General features: G+C 41.2%; 1 protein-coding gene across 9 annotated transcripts in view; it reads right to left on the reverse strand.

Moving 5' to 3' along the window:
- Window positions 1-18,265, reverse strand: part of RALGAPA1 (Ral GTPase activating protein catalytic subunit alpha 1) — a 283,623-nt gene that overhangs the window by 181,076 nt on the left and 84,282 nt on the right. For all 9 annotated transcript variants that reach the window (XM_070428039.1, XM_070428075.1, XM_070428057.1 and 6 more), the window contains exons 11-13: window positions 10,425-10,622; window positions 8,161-8,298; window positions 2,255-2,403 (exon numbers count right to left, since the gene is read on the reverse strand). In XM_070428039.1, the coding sequence (XP_070284140.1) occupies window positions 2,255-2,403; window positions 8,161-8,298; window positions 10,425-10,622 (485 nt within the window). The remainder of the gene's footprint in view (window positions 1-2,254; window positions 2,404-8,160; window positions 8,299-10,424; window positions 10,623-18,265) is intronic.

Here is an 18,265-nt window from a genome sequence, read left to right on the forward strand (position 1 = left end):
ATTGATAACATTTATGAAAAGAATTCTAAAATTATGTTCCAATTTTAAAATAAGACTCTCTTTAACCTGGCTCCACAGCACTGATCAAAGCATTTAAAAGGTAAAAAAGGGCAAACTAACAAAATAATTATTCAAAGTATTTTAGTTACTGGCAAATAATAACTAGGGCTCTGAAGTCAGAAGGACCACAGTTCAAAGCTCAGCTGTGTGAACAAGGATAAATTACTCAATCTCTTGTGCCTAAGAATCATAAAAAATAGGTATCATCAACCTCATAGGATGCTATCAGGATTAAGAAAATACATGTAAAATGCTTGAAAAAATACCTGGCACAAAAAAGTGCTCTAAATAAGTTAATAACAATAACTACTTATAAATACAATTACATTAATACTTTTAATAAAGATTTTTTCAAAATAAAGCCATTTTTTCATACAGCAAAATGTAAATTAAGCATGTTCTTTGAATAAGAACTTCCATTCTTTAAGAATGAATCAAGGAGAAAAATTATATGTATAAGGATTTTGACCGTCCTCCCCTCCTCAAACAACAAAATGGAATAACTACATATCCATCAATAGGTGACTGGTTACGAAAATTATGGTACACATATATGGCATAATACTATGTAACTGTGTGTGTGGTTTGGTGAGAGAACTTTTGGCCATCTTTTATTTTCTTTTTCAAACTTTTCTTTGAATTTCATAATGAACATGTGCCATTTTTATAAAAACGGAAGAACAGCTCTTCTCATCTCCCCCAAAGGCCTATCTTTTTCCATTCAATTAAACAAATCTTTATAGAGTACCAATACTAGCTAAGGTACTATACTAAGAAATGTAGGAAATATAGAAACAAAACAACCAGTAATATACCTTTTAGGGCCTCTCAATTCAGTGAGATAAACAGAAATTTATACAAGTAATTTAGGGATTAAGACAATTTGACAACTATAACAGAGGTACAAATACAGAATTAAAGGAAGAAAGGAAAAAAGTACAAGGATATGTGGAAAAATGAAGCTGAAACTAAGGACAGTTAATGATAACAAAAAAGAATGGCAGGAATTAGACATTGTAAAGGAAAGTTCAGATGTGCTCAGGAAATTTGATAAAGCTGGAGGCAGAATCCCACCCTGCAAGACATTTAGGTTTGAGGAAGGGCTGGAAAGTAAGTAAGGGCCTGACTGTACATGGCCTTAAATGCTAGGTTGAGGAATCAGGCATTCATACATTCCATATTTACTTATTCATTCATTCACACATGCATACATGCATTCAATCCTGGGGACACAGGAGGTTATCATATGCTCATTTTAGAAAAATAAGCCACGGGGCCTTTGGAAGTTTGTACAAAGATGTTGAGATAGCCCGGCTAGTGTGGCTCAGTGACTGAGTGTCAACCCATGAACCAGGAGGTCACAGTTTTATTTCCAGTCAGGGCACATGCACAGGTTGTGGGCTTGATTTCTAGTAGGAGGCGTGCAGGAGGCAGCGAATCAATGATTCCCTTTCATCATTGATGTTTCTATCTCTTTGTCCCTTTCCCTTTCTCTCTCTGAAATCAATAAAAACATTTTTTTAAGATTTTTTTTAAAATATATATTTTATTGATTTTTTTACAGAGAGGAAGGGAGAGGAATAGAGAGTTAGAAACATCCATGAGAGAGAAACATGGATCAGCTGCCTCCTGCACACTCCACACTGGGGATGTGCCCGCAACCAAGGTACATGCCCTTGACTGGAATCGAACCTGGGACCCTTGAGTCCGCAGACTGACACTCTATCCACTGAGCCAAACCGGTTAGGGCTAAGATTTTCTTAAAAAGATGTTGAGCCGAAACCGGTTTGGCTCAGTGGATAGAGCGTCGGCCTGCGGACTGAAAGGTCCCAGGTTCGATTCCGGTCAAGGGCATGTACCTGGGTTGCGGGCACATCCCCAGTGGGGAGTGTGCAGGAGGCAGCTGATCGATGTTTCTCTCTCATCGATGTTTCTAACTCTCTATCTCTCCCCCTTCCTCTCTGTAAAAAATCAATAAAATATATTTAAAAAAAAAAAAAAAAAAAAAAAAGATGTTGAGATAAAGTGAAGGAGACTATTGTTGTCATCATAATTATATAAAATGTTATATTCATTTATTCATTAATGGAAGCCTATAAAACATTTTAACAAGCCCTATTCACAGACACTGTTCTCTAAAAATTACTATCCCCATACACACAATATAAAAAACATAAAGAATAAATATTTTTACCAAGTCTTTTTGTCCATTGATACTTGCACAACCATGAACCGATAAATGTTAAGAATACGTTTACACATATCTGTGTGCTCATCCAGAAGACTTTTTATTTCATTTGCAGGTTCAAGAAGAAATATATTTGATGAGTTTATAATAAACACCTAAGACAAAAGAAATCATTAGCCATTCATTATAGAATTTCAATGACAAATTTCTTATTCAAAGAAAAAAAAACCTTAGATGCTAATAAATTTAATAATAATAAATTTAAAAGCATAAGACGATAGATTAACCCTACACAATAAAGAGGTAATATGCAAATTGACTGTCACACCCTCTCACAAGATTGCCGCCACCATGTGGTCACAAGATGGCCAGCAGGGGAGGGCAGTTGTGAACGAGCAGGCTAGCAGGGCAGTTAGGGGGGACTGGGCCTGCATGGGAGGGCAGTTAGGGGGGGGGGGGACCAGGCCTGCAGGGGAGGGCAGTTAGGGGTGACTGGGCTGGCAGGGGAAAGCAGTTGGGGGGGACCAGGCCTGCAGGGGAGGGCAATTAAAGGCGACCGGGCTGGGAGGGGAGGACAGTTGGAGGAAATCGGGCCTGCAGGGGAGCAGTTAGGTGTCAATCAGGCTGGCAGGGAAGTGGTTAGGGGGCGATCAGGCTGGCAGGCAGAAGCGGTTAGGGGCAATCAGGCAGGCAAGCAGTTGGAAGCCAGCAGTCCTGGATTGTGAGAGGGATGTCCCAGATTGGAAAGGGTGCAGGCTGGGCTGAGGGACATGCCACCTCAGTGCACAAATTTCGTGCACCGGGCCACTAGTTACATATAATTCTACTTCTACCACAAGCTTGATACCTTTAAATATTAAATCTGTGTATTTTATGTTTATCTAGACTAATTTTAAATTACTATTAGGCATGCCCCAAGTAAGTAAAAAACAGCATTTTTTAAAACTGAGAGCTTTCACATAATAATGCTAGTGCTGTCATAAAATGAAAAGAACAATAAAAAATACAAATAGTTTAGAATAAAAATGATACCCAAATCAAGAGTTTTCTGAATGAGGTGTTCAAAACCATCTTTCCTCTTTTTACATGTTTATTGGCAATGTCTGTACATCTCTTTTGATAATAAACAGACTGTATAAACAGACTATATATTATAGTACTACTAATTAGGATCCATCAATATGTATCTTCAATTAAATTCATTACAATCAAATCATTAATTATACTTTGTTATTGAGGACAAAATTATCATGGTAACAGGTATGTGGCAAAGGCACTCAAGGACACTTTGCAAAAGAGAACATTGCATCCATTATAAACCTAGGATATTTACATCTTTTACATTCATAATTCTGATTTAAATCCCCTGGATGAATTACGAAACAAAATACGTTGTAAAATCATGTGAGAAAAGTACATTAAGCTAACTTTAAAAATAGTTAAAAATAGAAAAAAGTTGACTGTAAGCTTAGCAACACTGACCAAGAAATGCAAGAGAGATACAAATAAACATTAGAAATAAAATAAGGATACAACTATATATCCAGAAGAGAATTTTAAAATGATGATAGTTCACTGGATAACTTTATGCTAATAATTGAAATTTAATGCTTTTTAAAAATATATTTTGACTGATTTTTAGAGAGAGACAAAGGGAGATGGAGAGAGAGAGAAACATTGATGTTAGGGAGAAACATCAATCAGTTGCCTCCTGAACCCCAACGGGGGATCAAACCCACAATCTGGGTATGTTTCCTGACTAGGAATCAAACTAGTGACTTTAGGTGCATGGGACAACACTCAACTAACTGAGCCACACTGGCCAGGGCAAAATAAATTATTTTGTAGACAAACATAAATTGCCAAAAGTGACTCAGGAAGAAATAGAAAAGATGTATGCATTGAAACCATGAATGAAAGTGAACTGGTAATCAAGATCTCCCTGACCCATCTCTGAACACCAGGCCTGGAAAGCTTTACAGGTAAAGTTTTGCCTAACCTTCATGAAAGATGAGCCCTATTTTACACAAGCTGTTTGAGAGACAAGGATGAAGAAAAACCACCCAACTTATTTTTATAAAACTACTAGAGGCCCGGTGCACAAAAATTTGTGCACTCGGGGGGTGGGGGTCCCCCAGCCCAGCCTGTGCCCTCTCGCAGTCTGGGACCCCTCGGGAGATAACGACCTGCTGGCTTAGGCCTGCTCCCGGGTGGCAGAGGGCACGCCCAATCCCTAGGTGCAGCCCCTGGTCGGGCTCAGAGCAGGGCCGATTGGGGAGTTGGGGCGCCGCCCCGTCATGCACAGAGCAGGGCGGATTGGGAGGTTGCGATGCCACCCTCAGTCATGCTCAGGGTGGGGCCGATTGGGGGGTTAGGGCACCGCCCCCTGTCACACTCAAGGCAGGGTCGATGGGGAGGTTGCAGCGCCACCCCCTGTCACGCACAGAGCAGGGACCATCAGGGGGTTGGGCGCTGCCCCATGTCATGCACAGAGCAGGGCCGATCAGGGGGTTGGGGCGCCGCCACTGTCACACTCAGGGCAAGGCCTAGGGGGAGGTTATGGCTCTACTCTGTCACACACAGAGCAGGGCCTGGGGGGGGGGAGGGCACCTTCCCCTGTCACACACAGAGCAGGGCCAATCAGGGGGTTGGGGCGCCTTCCCCTGTTAAACACAGAGCCACAGGGCGATCAGGGGATTGGGGAGCTCCCCCCTGTCAGGCACAGAGCAGGGCTGATCAGGGGATTGGGGCCCCTTCCCCTGTCACGAACAGAGCAGGACGGATAGGGAGGTTGTGGCCCCGCCCTCTGTCACACACAGAGTCACAAGGCGATCAGGAGGTTTGGGCGCTGCCCCCTGTCACGCTGATCCGGTGCCAGGAGGCCTCATGGCTCCGCTAATCCGGATGCTGGGAGGCATATTACCCTTTTACTATATAGGATAGAGGCCTGGGGGCCAGCTGGTTTGCCCTGAAGGGTGTCCTGGATCAGGGTGGGGGTCCCCACTGGGGTGCCTGGCCAGCCTGGATGAGGGGATGATGGCTGTTTGCAGCTGGTCACACACTCTTCAGGGTGGGGGTCCCCACTGGGGTGCCTGGCCAGTCTGGGTGAGGGGCTGAGGGCTGCTTTCAGGCTGGTGGTTGTTGACTGAAGCTCCCAACCACTCCTTTTTTTTCTCTTTTTTTTATTTTATTCTGGGCCAGCTTTAGCTCTGGCTCTAGCTCTGAGAGCAGGTATCCGGTTTGTTTCGGTTCTATAATCGAAACAATGTATAACTCCAGCTCTGAGATCCCGGCCTATATTTGTTAGAATGTTTCAAACTGCCAGCTCAGAGGCCAGTAAGGCAGGCGGGGAACGTTGCAGTCTGCAGTCCCTGGAGCAAGCAAGCCTCATGTTCGCTTCCAGCTGCCTGGCTGCCGGCCGCCATCTTGGCTGACAGTTAATTTGCATAAGGATACGCTGATTAGCCAATGGGAAGGGTAGCGGTCGTACGCCAATTACCATGTTTCTCTTTTATTAGTGTAGATAATCTTATTACCCAAAACAAAAAAACACTATATAAGGAAAGTAAATAAAAGACCAATACCACTTATGAACATATGAAAGAAAAAAAATAGTAGCAATTCAAATTGAGCAAAATATAATACTTTATGACCAACTAGTATTTACTCCAGAAATGATAGGATGTCTTGACATCAGAAAAGCCTGTTAATATAATATACTCTATCAATAGATTTAAATGGCAAAAAAGTATGATCATCATAATGTATTCAGAAAAACCATTCAGCATTTATTATTAAAATAAAATACTTTATTTTAGCAAACTAGGAAAAAATGTATAATTCCTTAATTTGAAAAAGAGTACTTATCAAAAATATAACAAATGCTATAACAGCAACTGAACCTGAGAAATACTGCCAAAAGTCAAAAACAAGACAAGGGTACTCACTATCATCTCATTGTCCTCAATGATGCCACTCATTCAAAAGAAAGTGGTGGAGCGCGGAGCAGAGAATGAATATAAATAGGAATAAATTGAAAAGGAAAAGACAAAACTGAACTCTGTAGCAATCTGGGAGAAAAGCTTTCCAGACAAAAGAAGATGCAGATATAAGGTAACTGAGGTGACAGCTCGTGCAGCACATATGAAAAACAGCAAGGAGTACAGAATGAGGTGAGGAAGGAGAAAAGGGAAATACATCAAGAAACAGAGACAGAGCATGTGAAGCATAGATTCTCACACTACTAGTGGTAAAAGAACAAGTTTCTTCCACCAATCTTTAGCAGAAAGTTTCTATTATAAATATGATAAAAAAAAAAATAGGAAAAAGGAAATGCAAAAAGACATACAAACTCAAACTTTCATTATATTCAATGACTCAGTTTATAAACTTACTCCCAATTTTACGATTATGTTGTGGGCCAGCACTAGTCAGTCTATGGATTACACTCTGAGGAACAATCTACACTAATAAAAGACAAAGATGCTAATTAACCATACCTTTGCTACGCCCACCAGCCAATCAGAGCAATATGCAAATTAACCCAACAAAGATGGTGGTTAATTTGCATATACCGGCTGGAAGCGAAGACTGAAGACAACTAGAAGGAAGCCAAGTGCTGCAGAAGGGAGGAAAGTAGAGGTGGCAGAGACGTGGTGGCAGGCGAGAGGCGGCAGGCAATGGGGGGGGCGGCGGCGGGAGGCGGGAAGAGGAGGTGTCGGCGGGAAGCGGGAGGCGGCGGGAGATGGGAGGAAGGAAGCCAAGGCGGCAGAGGCGGGAGCAAAGCCCTATTTTTGCAGGAATCTTCCTGCAACAGGCCTCTAGTCCTTTATAATCCTATATAATAAAAGCCTAATATGCTAAGTGTCCGGTCACCCGTTCAACCAATCAAAGCATGATATGCTAATGATATGCTATGGTCGCTCAACTGCTTGCTATGATGTGCACTGACCACCAGGGGCAGATGCTCTGACTGGTAGGTTAGCTTGCTGCTTGGGTCCGGCCAATCAGGACTGAGCTAGACGGGCTGAACACGCCCTGGAGCCCTCCCACGATCCCTCCCCAAGCTGGCCAACCTCCTGAGTCCCTTGCTGGCCCTGATTGTGCACTGTTGGGGTCCCTTGAGGGACGTCAGAGAGCCGGTTTCGGCGTAATCCTGCAGGCCAGGATGAGGGTCCCTACTGGTGCACGAATTCATGCACTGGGCCTCTAGTGATGTAAATAAAACCTTACAGACCATTAAAAAGGCTTTTGCTTTTATGATTAATGATAAACTTACTAGAAAGTTTTAAGCAGAAAAATGACATGGTCTGACTTTTTTTAATAGGATCATTCTGGCTATTATTTTGAGATTACCAGGGTGATGGGTGGGCAAAACTGGAAGCAAAAATACTAATTAGGAGTTTATTGCAGCCTGGCCAGCATGGCTCAGTGGCTGAGCATCAATCTATGAACCAGGAGGTCACAGTTCAATTTCTGGTAAGGCACATGTCCAGGTTTCAGGCTTGATCCCCAATGGGGGGCATGCAGGAGGCAGCAATTTATGATTCACTCTCATCATTGATGTTTCTATATCTTTCACCCTCTCCCTTCCTCTCTCTGAAATCAATAAAGACATATTTTTTTCAAAAAGGAGTTTACCGCAATAATCCAGATGAAAGATTATGGAGGCCTGGACACAAAAGGTAATGTGAGTGCTCAATCCTAGTTCCAATACATTAGGAAAACTGACAGAATTTGTTGTCAAATTGGATGTAAGATATAAGAGAAAGATAGGAAACAAGATGGGCTGATAAAGGTGGTCGGCAAATTTATTACATTTAAAAAATTATACTCTACATTGAAATACTGAACTATGTTCAAAATATTTAATGATTATGTTATTTTTAAAAAACAATCAAAAAGTGATCCACCTGCAAAACTGCCTGGGTACCAGCTCGTATGTTTTGTTCTGTGGCTTCTTCAGAGGCATTATGAAGAACATCTTGGTAAGTGCCATTTTTTGCCCAAGTGGAATTTCGAACATGATCAGCAATATTGGTCCCATTTTCCTGAAGCAAAATACCAAGTTTTTAATATGTCATTAATTAAGAATGCTATGACAAATCAGTAAGTTGAAGTAACTGGAAATTATTGGATACCACTGCTAAGCATCTTCTCAAAACAGAAGATGTTTTATTTGATTACAAAAGCTGTTTGTTCACCAGAGATTACTGTATCATTTCAGATATAGAGACATTTTCCTATGTACTGAATGAATAAACCTCCACTCTGTATACTTACACACTTACACAGCCTTGAAAGAGATGAATTTCATTCCAAAGTAAATGCCTTAATCTAAAAAACTTAAATAAAATAGAAAATTGCTTCTATTTATCCTACTTAAGATTAGTAAAATTCCCTTTATCTGTAGAAATATTCTGATACTTGAAACCACTAAACTTGCAGCTTTCTGCTTGAGTTTTAGCTGTCAAAATCTTACTAGAGATTTCCCTTATCTGTGAAAAGCCACACAAACAGAAATTTCACTCAACATTGTTCCCTTTCTTAAAGTTACTCTCTAGTTTCTTTCAGCTTTTGGTCACTCACCAGTATCTTCAAATAGTTTGTTTTTTTAAAATATTTTTTTCTAGAGCTTATTATTATAAAAGGCAGGTGGTTTCATCTAATACTTTGCCATTGCCAGGAGCAGCACTGAACTCAGCTCTGAGGAGCCAAAACAATACCTTTCGCATAAGCTCCAGATATCATCTAAATAGCTCTTCCTGAATGATCCACAAGCACCTCAAATTAAAAATGTTTAAAAGGAAGTTTATTAACTAAGTCTCCCCCATCCCCACCCCCCCCACCCCCTGCCGCCCCAACTTCCTACCAACAACCTCTCTAGCCTCCTTGGCCACCACCACCAAACTTGCATTTTTAAAATTCCTATTCGAGTGAATGGCAACTACCCAAAGAAAGAAACTTGGGCCACCTCCCCATTTCTCATTTCTCTCAGCGAATTTAATCATCAAGGTATATTGATTTTACCACCAAAGTAGCTCATATATCAGTCTTTTTCCTTATATTCCCATTGCAACTGCCACTGTCCTATCTCTATCAGGTACTTAGCATCTCCCTTCTGAACTTGGCTAATATTTCCTAACTAGTTTCTTGCCTCCAGATTGGCCTCCGATCTATCTTCCACCTGAGACTTGGTATAATACTCCTGAAATATGTAACTACTCATGCATTCTTCTATTTATAATCCTTTGAAGGCTTTCCAGTGTCTAGAACAGTGATGGCGAACCTTTTAAGCTCAGCGTGTCAGCATTTTGAAAAACCCTAACTTAACTCTGGTGCCGTGTCACATATAGAAATATTTTGATATTTGCAACCATAGTAAAACAAAGACTTATATTGTTGATATTTATTTTATATATTTAAATGCCATTTAACAAAGAAAAATCAACCAAAAAAATGAGTTTGCGTGTCACCTCTGACACGCGTGTCATAGGTTCGCCATCACTGGTCTAGAATGTAATCAAAGCCAATTACAATGGTATACCTGTCACTGAACAGAGTCTAGTTCTTGCCTATCTCATATTTCCTATCATTCTCCCCCACCTGCTCATAGCTACAGCCAATTGAAAAATATTTTAAGGTCTCTCACATTTTTGTAGATTCTATTCACACTATGCGGTTCCTTTCCCATTTGTTACCTGCTCTTTACATCACGCTACCTCCTCCATGAAGCCTTCCCTAAACTGTTAGATATTACCTCTTTCACACACTAGATCACAGAAATAATATTGTTTTATACTATTTATTTTGTATATTTGTCTTCCTGCTAAATCATAAGTTATGTGAAGATAGAAATGATGTTTTTTCAGGCTTGTATCTCCAAAACTTTCTCAATTGGCATGTTTTATAGAACACTTTGAAATTTGTGCTAGTGTTTTGTTGTCACAAGAAATGAGAAGACCAGAGATTTTTAATAAACTGATCTACGGAATGCTAAAGGTACCCGAGAATCTGCACATAAACAAACTATCCTGTATCCAACATGTCTTACTGAAATTATAAAATATACTGTTATCTTTACATTCCCATTTAGTAAATATATGTGTGTTAACATCACACTTTTTAAAAATCTAATCTATTAAATGAATAATAAAGTATGTAAGTCTTATTTTACCTCTTCTCTCTTTTCTCCTTCTTCCATTGAAATATCATGGTCTGCAACACTGTCAATGCAAGGTAAGTCAGAAGAAGAAATCACATTTTCTTCAGGCTCTTGCATGAACAAAGGTTTTTCCTCTTGCTGAATCCATTCTTGATATACTTTTACCACTTTCCTCATTGCTGCTGCTTCACAAATTGGTAATAAAAATGCCTAGTGAAAAAAAAAAAGGAATGATACTTTTTAGATGCCTTTTACTTTGTCAAAAACCACTAATACATACCTTTCTATCCTATTATAAAATGAGATATAGACCATATAAAAAATATATGTTTTATTGATTTTAGAGAGAGAGGAAGGGAGAGGAAGAGAGATAATGATGTCAACCCATAAACGAAGAGGTCACCAGTGTGATTCCTGGTTAGGGCACATGCCCCGGTTATGGGCTCAATCCCCAGTATACATGAGGTAGTCAATGGATGATGTTTCTCTCTCATTGATGTTTCTCTCTATATATTCTTCTCCTTTCCTCTCTCTAAAAATCAATAAAAATATATTTAAAAACAAGATTTTAATTGAAACAAAACAAAATCTAACTCTGAGAATAAAAATCACATGAAACAAGTCAACTGAGATTTTCTAAGCATATAAAGAAAAAAAATGTTACAACTTTCTTATTTTTTTTTACATATAACAATTTATATAAATTAAATAATAAGGCAATAATACTTAGAAAATTAAAAGAAATACTTTACAGTTATTCTTTTCTTTAGGTACTTTCCCGGTTGCCTTAACTTTTTAAAAAAGAAATATGTCCTTGTCACTCACAAGAATACCACATTTTCATATCAAAATAATTTTTTTTTAAATCCTCACCCGAGGATATGTTTCCCATTAATTTTAAGAGAGCATGGAAAGGAGAGGGAGAGACGGAAAGAAACACCAATGTGAGAGACACACATTGATTGGTTGCCTCCCGCATGCCCCTGACCAGGGGCAAGAGCCTGCAGCTGAGGTATGTGCCCTTGACCAGAATTGAACCTGGGAGTCTTCAGTCTAATGCCCTATCCACTGAGCAAAATTTCAAAAGAAATTTTTTATACAATTCAGGCAACAAAAGTAAAACAGTAAAAATACTCTTAACCTAATTATATAAAAAGGGTTGAAAATACTTAAAAAAAAAGACATGAGGCTAATTCTAATAAAAAGAAAGCAATATAAATGTACTAATAATAGATAAAATAGATGTTAAGCAAAAATAACTTCTACAGATGACAAAGGCCATAAATAAAAGGTTTAATTCACCAAGATCTATATATATAAAAGGCCAGCGACCAAAATGGCGGAACGACCAGAATGACCGGTGGCTATGATGTGCACTGCAGCAGCCAACCAGCCTGATCTGAGCCCTGGTCAGCTCTCCGACCCCACCGGGCCTGGCCCCCGATAGTCCCCCAACATCCCAATTGGGAGCAGGGCCGACCAGCCAACTGCCCAACAGCCCCTCCCCCTGACTGGCCCTGCCCCAGATCGGCACTCCACCCCAATCAGGGGTGAGGTCGGTTGGCCAACCGCCTGTGGCTCCTCCCCCCCACTGACCCGGCCCAATGGGCCCCCATCGGGGCAGGGTGGCCAGACCCCACCCATGCACAAATTTGTGCACAGGGTCTCTAGTATGATTATAAACATGCCTGTTATTTAATTACATAGGTTCAAATTATATATATATTATATATATATATAAATCTATGAGCCCTAGCCAGTTTGGCTCAGTGGATAGAGCGTCACCCTGCGAACTGAAGGGTCCTGGGTTTGATTCCGGTCAAGGGCAAATGCCTGGGTTTCGGGCTCTATCCTCAGTAGGGTGCGTGCAGGAGGCAGCCAAATAATGCTTCTCTGTCATCATCGATGTTTCTCTCTCTCTTTCCCTATCCCTTCCTCTCTGAAATCAGTAAAATATACATTTAAAAAAATACATGAAACTATAAAGGAAAACATAGGTAAATCACCATCAGAGTAGTAGATTTTAACACACCCCTCTCTCTAACTTGATGTCAAACTGACAAAATATCTTAAGTGTGGACATAGAAAAGTTAACAAACACAATAAGGTTGATTTAAGACACTTTAATAATTACTGAACTCAAAATAATACATTATTTTCAAGCACATAGGATATTTATGAGAATTGACTACATATTGAACTATACATTTTAATAAACTTTAAGTAATTAGTACTATAAGGACTATATTCCTGACCAAAAAAACTGTTAGCAAAAAGAAAACTAGAATTATATAAAATGTTTGAAAGATACACATTGATAAGTGACTCATAGGACAAAGAAGGTATTAACATGAAAATTAAAAAATATTTAGAAGTAAACAATAACATCAAAATTAGTAGACTGTAGCTATAACATTATTAAGAGGTAATATCATAGCCTCAAAAATGCTTATATGAAAAAAAATGTGAGGCTAAGATTAATTAGCTAAAAAAAAAAAAAAAACCCACCAAAATAAAATCAAGAAAAAGGAGAAAGAAAAAAGCAAAAATTAGTAAGAGAAAAACAAACATAAAATGGAAAAAATTCTATTTTATTTATTTTTTATTTTTTAAATAATTTTTATTTCTTAAAGTATTACAAAGCGTATTACATATGTCTCCTTTTTTCCCCCCCTTGACATTCCCCCGGCCCCTACCCACCGCCCCCCCCTCCCGCCCCATGTCTTGTGTCCATTGGTTAATCTTATATGCATGCATATAAGTCCTTTGGTTGATCTCTTAATCCCCTCCAAACCCTCCCCAGGCTTCCCACTGTAGTTTGACAGTCTGTTCAATGTTGCTCTGCCTCTGTATCTACCCCTGTTCATCAGTCTATACTGGTCCCCTTTATCTGCCCCAACATCACTGGAGTAATCTCAACCTCACCAGGGCCATTTCAACCTCACCGGGGCTGTCCCGACCTCATTAGGGCCGTTTCAACCTCACCGGGGCCGTGCCAACCACACCAGAGCCGTTTCAACCTCACCGGGGTCGTCCCGACCTCACCGGGGCTGTTTCAACCTCACCGGGGCTGTCCCGACCTCACTGGGGCCGTTTCAACCTCACCGGGGCCGTCCTGACCTCACCGGGGCAGTTTCAACCTCACCGGGGTCGTCCTGACCTCATCGGCGCAGTTTCAACCTCACCGGGGCCGTCCCTACCTCACGGGGGCCGTTTCAACCTCACCGGGGCCGTCCCGAGAAAATTTTAAAAGCAAAAGTTAAGTCCTAACCAGTTTGGCTCAGTGGATAGAGCGTCAGCCTGCGGACTCAAGGGTCCCAGGTTCAATTCCGGTCAAGGGCATGTACCTTGGTTGCGGGCACATCCCCAGCAGGGAGTGTGCAGGAGGCAGCTGATCGATGTTTCTAACTCTCTATCCCTCTCCCTTCCTCTCTGTAAAAAAAAAAAATCAATAAAATATACTTTTTTAAAAATAAAAGCAAAAATTAATTCTTTGAAAAGACTAATGAGAGTGAGGGAGTGTGAGTGAGTGAGGGAGCGAAAGGGGAGTACATATGTAGTATATGTGTGTGTGAGTGAGGGACAGTTATATCCTGCAGGACTCTCAGGGGCTGGCAGACTGGGCTCTCCTAGATGGGAAGACCCTACCTCTGCTGCGAACACTCCTAGAGCAACCAGCTCTGGCACAGAAACCACACCATCTTGAAGGGGAGAGCTGCTGTGACTAGGAGCCCAGCCTCACCACCACCCAAACTGGCCTCAGACACCATCCTGGATCCTCTAGCCCAGTGATGGCGAACCTTTTGAGCTCGGCATGTCAGCATTTTGCAAAACCCTAACTTAACTCTGGTGCCGTGTCACATATAGAAATTTTTTGATATTTGCAACCATAGTAAAACAAAGACATATTGTTGATATTTATTTTATATATTTAAATGGCATTTAACAAAGAAAAATCAACCAAAAAAATGAGTTCGCGTGTCACCTCTGACACGCGTGTCATAGGTTCGCCATCACTGCTCTAGCCACTCTGACCAAAGACCTGCCACCTCATCTGCAGACCCACAGACTCCGAGACTGCAGCCTCCCCGGCCACAGGCTCCTGTGAGCCTAGAGTGCGCTCCCCTCCCGCTAAGCCTGATGTTTCAGACAGAGGCCCCATGCAACTTGGCGCCTGGAACATTCAGTGAGTCTCAGAGTACATGACCCCTCCCTTCCCCTCCAACACCGCTGCTTCAGCCTTAGGACCCAGAGAACTCGGCTCCTGCACCCCTTGGTGAGACTTGGAGTACGCACCCCTCCCGCCAAGCCCGCTGCAGGACCCATGCTACTGGGCACCTGGGCCCCTTGGTGAGAGAGTGCACACCTCTACCACCAAGCACACTGCGGGCTCCGCAACCCAGTATAGTCAGGGCCTTTGGGCAGTGTAGGCTCCGACCCCGACACAGATAGAGCTTTCACCTGGTGCACGCCCTACCCCCAGCCCAAGTCAGAGCTGCTAGTGCAACCTGGTGTGCCCAGCCACAGGTCATAGTATCACGCTGCATGTACGCTGCCAGAGGGACCTAGGGCACCATTCTGCCTTGGGTGCCGGTGCCGCACAATGAATTGCACGCTAGAAGACTCTGGGCCCTCACAGGAAATCACACACCAGAGATTTGTGCATGTGCCCCCACTGACCCCGTGAATCTGAGGTGGATAACTGAGGGTCCAGGACCAGGGGAGAAGGGGGTATATCTCAGAGCTGAAACAATAAAGGTGTGAAACTCAAGGCAGACCCAGTCTCCGGTCTATTGAGTCCCAGATCATTGAACCACTAGGGCAGGGGTCCTCAAACTTTTTAAACAGGGGGCCAGTTCACTGTCCCTCAGACCGTTGGAGGGCCAGACTATAGTTGAAAAAAAAACTATGAACAAATTCCTATGCACACTGCACATATCTTATTTTGAAGTAAAAAAACAAAACGGGAACAAATACAATATTTGTATTTGCATGTGGACCGCGGGCCATAGTTTGAGGACCCCTGCACTAGGGTCTTCAACACCTGAGACCACAAGCAAGGAGCCCAAGGGCAGAAAGAGACAGCAAAAAAAGGGGAGACAAAGAAACAACCTCCAAAGGAAAGAAAAGGAGGAAGCGCCAGGAAAGGAACTACATGAGATGGAGGCATGCAATATGTCAGAAAAAATTCAGCCTAAGGGTCACACAGTTCATAAACCAGATGGATAAGAAAATCAACTTATGTAAGGTGCATAAGGAAATGAATAATGATATATCTACAATAAAAAACACCATGGAAGGTTTCAAAAGTAGACTGAAGAAGTGGAGGACCGAATTAGCGAATTAGAAGACTGGGCAGTAAAACACACCCAATATTAACAGCAATTGGAGAAAAAAAATTAGAAAGCAGGAGGAGAGCTTCAGGGAGCTTTGGGACAACATGAAACAAAGTAACATCTGCATAACAGGGGTACCAGAAGGACAACAAGAGGAGCAAGGATTAGAAAACCTATTTGAAGAAATAATTACAGAAAACTTCCCTGATTTTGGCACGGAGGTTAGGGGGAAGTCACACAAGCACAGAGACTAACAAGATGAATCCAAAAAGACCCACACCAAGACACGTCATAATTACAATGGCAAACATTAACAAAAACAGAGACTCTTAGAGGCTACAAGAGAGAGGCAGAGAATTACATACAAGGGATCTCCCATTAGATTATCAAATGATTTCTCAACAGAAACACACCAGGCCAGAAGGGAATGGAATGAAGTATACAAAGTGATGCTAAGTAAGGGACTGAATCCAAGAATACTCTACCCAGCAAGAAGAAATCAGGAGCTTTGCAGGGAAAAAAAAAGGCTAAAGGAGCTAATCACTACCAAGCAAGAAATGCTAAAGGGATTGCTCCAGAAAGAAGAAATAGAAATGGCAGAAGGAACACAGGAATACAGAATAAAAATAGCTACAAACAAGTATCTATCAATAATACCATTAAACATAAATGGATTAAATGCTCCAATCAAAAGACACTGGTTGGCTGAATGGATAAGAAAACATGACCCAAATATATATGCTGTCTACAAGAAACCCACCTCAGAAAAAGGGACTCACACAGACTGAAAGTGAAGAAATGGGAAAAAAAATTTTTCAGGAAAATGGAAATGAAAAAAACAAGTTGGGGTAGCAACACTTGCATCTGAAACAATAGACTTCAAAGTGAAGGCCATAACAAGAGATAAGGAAGGTCACTTAATATTAAAGGGATCGATACAAGAGGATATAACTCTAGTAAACATATATGTACCCAATGCAGGAGCACCCAAATACATAAAAAAAAAACTTCTGGAAGATATCAAGGGAGAGATCACAGTATTACAATCATGGTGGAGAACTACAATACCTCATTGACATCACTGGATAAATCCTCTAGGGAAAAAAAAAATCAACAATGAAACAGCAACCCTCAACAATTCACTAAATCAGATGGACTTAATTGACATCTTTAGAACATTTCACCCCAAAGCTACGGAATATACATTCTTCTCAAGTGCACATGGGACATTTTCAAAGATAGACCACATAGTGGGACATAGGCAAAGTCTCTTCAAATTCAAGAAGATTGAAATCCTATCAAGCATCTTCTTATATCACAATGCCATATTAGATATCAACTACAATAAAAACAATTTTTAAAAAATCAAACACTTGGAGTCTAAATAGCATATTATTAAACAACTAGAGGCCTGGTGCGTGGATTCGTGCACATTGAAAGTAAATTAATTAGAAGGTGGCTGGTGAGGCAGGACTGGGGGAGATGGGCCAGACAAGCCCTGGTGCCAACCTCCTACAGTCTCTCCCTGGCTGGTCGCACCTGGGGCAGTGTGCCGGGGCTTGAAGGGTACCTCAGGCAGGTGGGGTCCCTCAGCCTGGCCTGCGGGGATCAGGCCAAAACTGGCAGTGCAACCTCCCCCAAGGGGTCCTGGAGTGCGAGAGGGCATTCTGCAAAGTTGCTGTCCCTCGGCAGCTCCTGTGTTCAGCATGTGCCCCCTGGTGGTCAGTGTGTGTCATACCTACCAACCGGTTAGCGGTCACTTAGCCTTTTATATATATAGATGATTGGGTTACCAAAGAGATCAAAGAAGAAATAAAAAAGCATCCTGGAAACAAATGACAATGAAAACACAACAATCCAAAATTTATGGGACACAGTGAAAGCAGTCCTGAGAGGGAAGTTCATAGCATTACAGGCCTACCTCAAAAAAAAAACAGCACAAGAAAAAGTGGTAATAAATGATCTAACTCTACAACTTAAAGAATTAGAAAGAAAGCAAGAAAAGCCCAGAGTGAGAAGAAGAAAGGAAATAATACAGATCAGAACGGAAATAAATGGCATAGAAATAAAAAAAAAATACAAAAGATCAATGAAACCAAAAGCTGGTTCTTTGAAAGGATAAACAAGACTGATGAACCTCTAGCAAGACTCAACAAGAAGCAAAGAGAGAGGACCCAAATAAACAAAATCAGAAATAAAAGAGGAGAAATAACAACAGACCCCACAGAAATACAAAGGATTGTAAAAAAATACCATGAACAACTCTATTCAAACAAACTGGTCAACCTAAAAGAAATGAACATATTCCTAGAAAAATGCAACCTTCCAAAACTCAATCAGGATGAATAAAAAAAATCTGAATAATCTGATAACTGAATAATCTGAAGCAGTAATCAAAAAACTTCCAGCAAATAAAAGCCCTGGGCCAGACTGCTTCACAGGGGATTTTTACCAAATATTCAAAGAACTAAAACCTATCCTCCTGAGATTATTCCAAAAAATTCAAGAGGAAGGAAC

The sequence above is a fragment of the Myotis yumanensis genome, unplaced genomic scaffold (genome assembly GCF_028538775.1).
Source record: "Myotis yumanensis isolate MYYU_CA2020_CCGP unplaced genomic scaffold, mMyoYum1.0.hap1 SCAF_1, whole genome shotgun sequence".
Classification (NCBI taxonomy): domain Eukaryota; kingdom Metazoa; phylum Chordata; class Mammalia; order Chiroptera; family Vespertilionidae; genus Myotis; species Myotis yumanensis.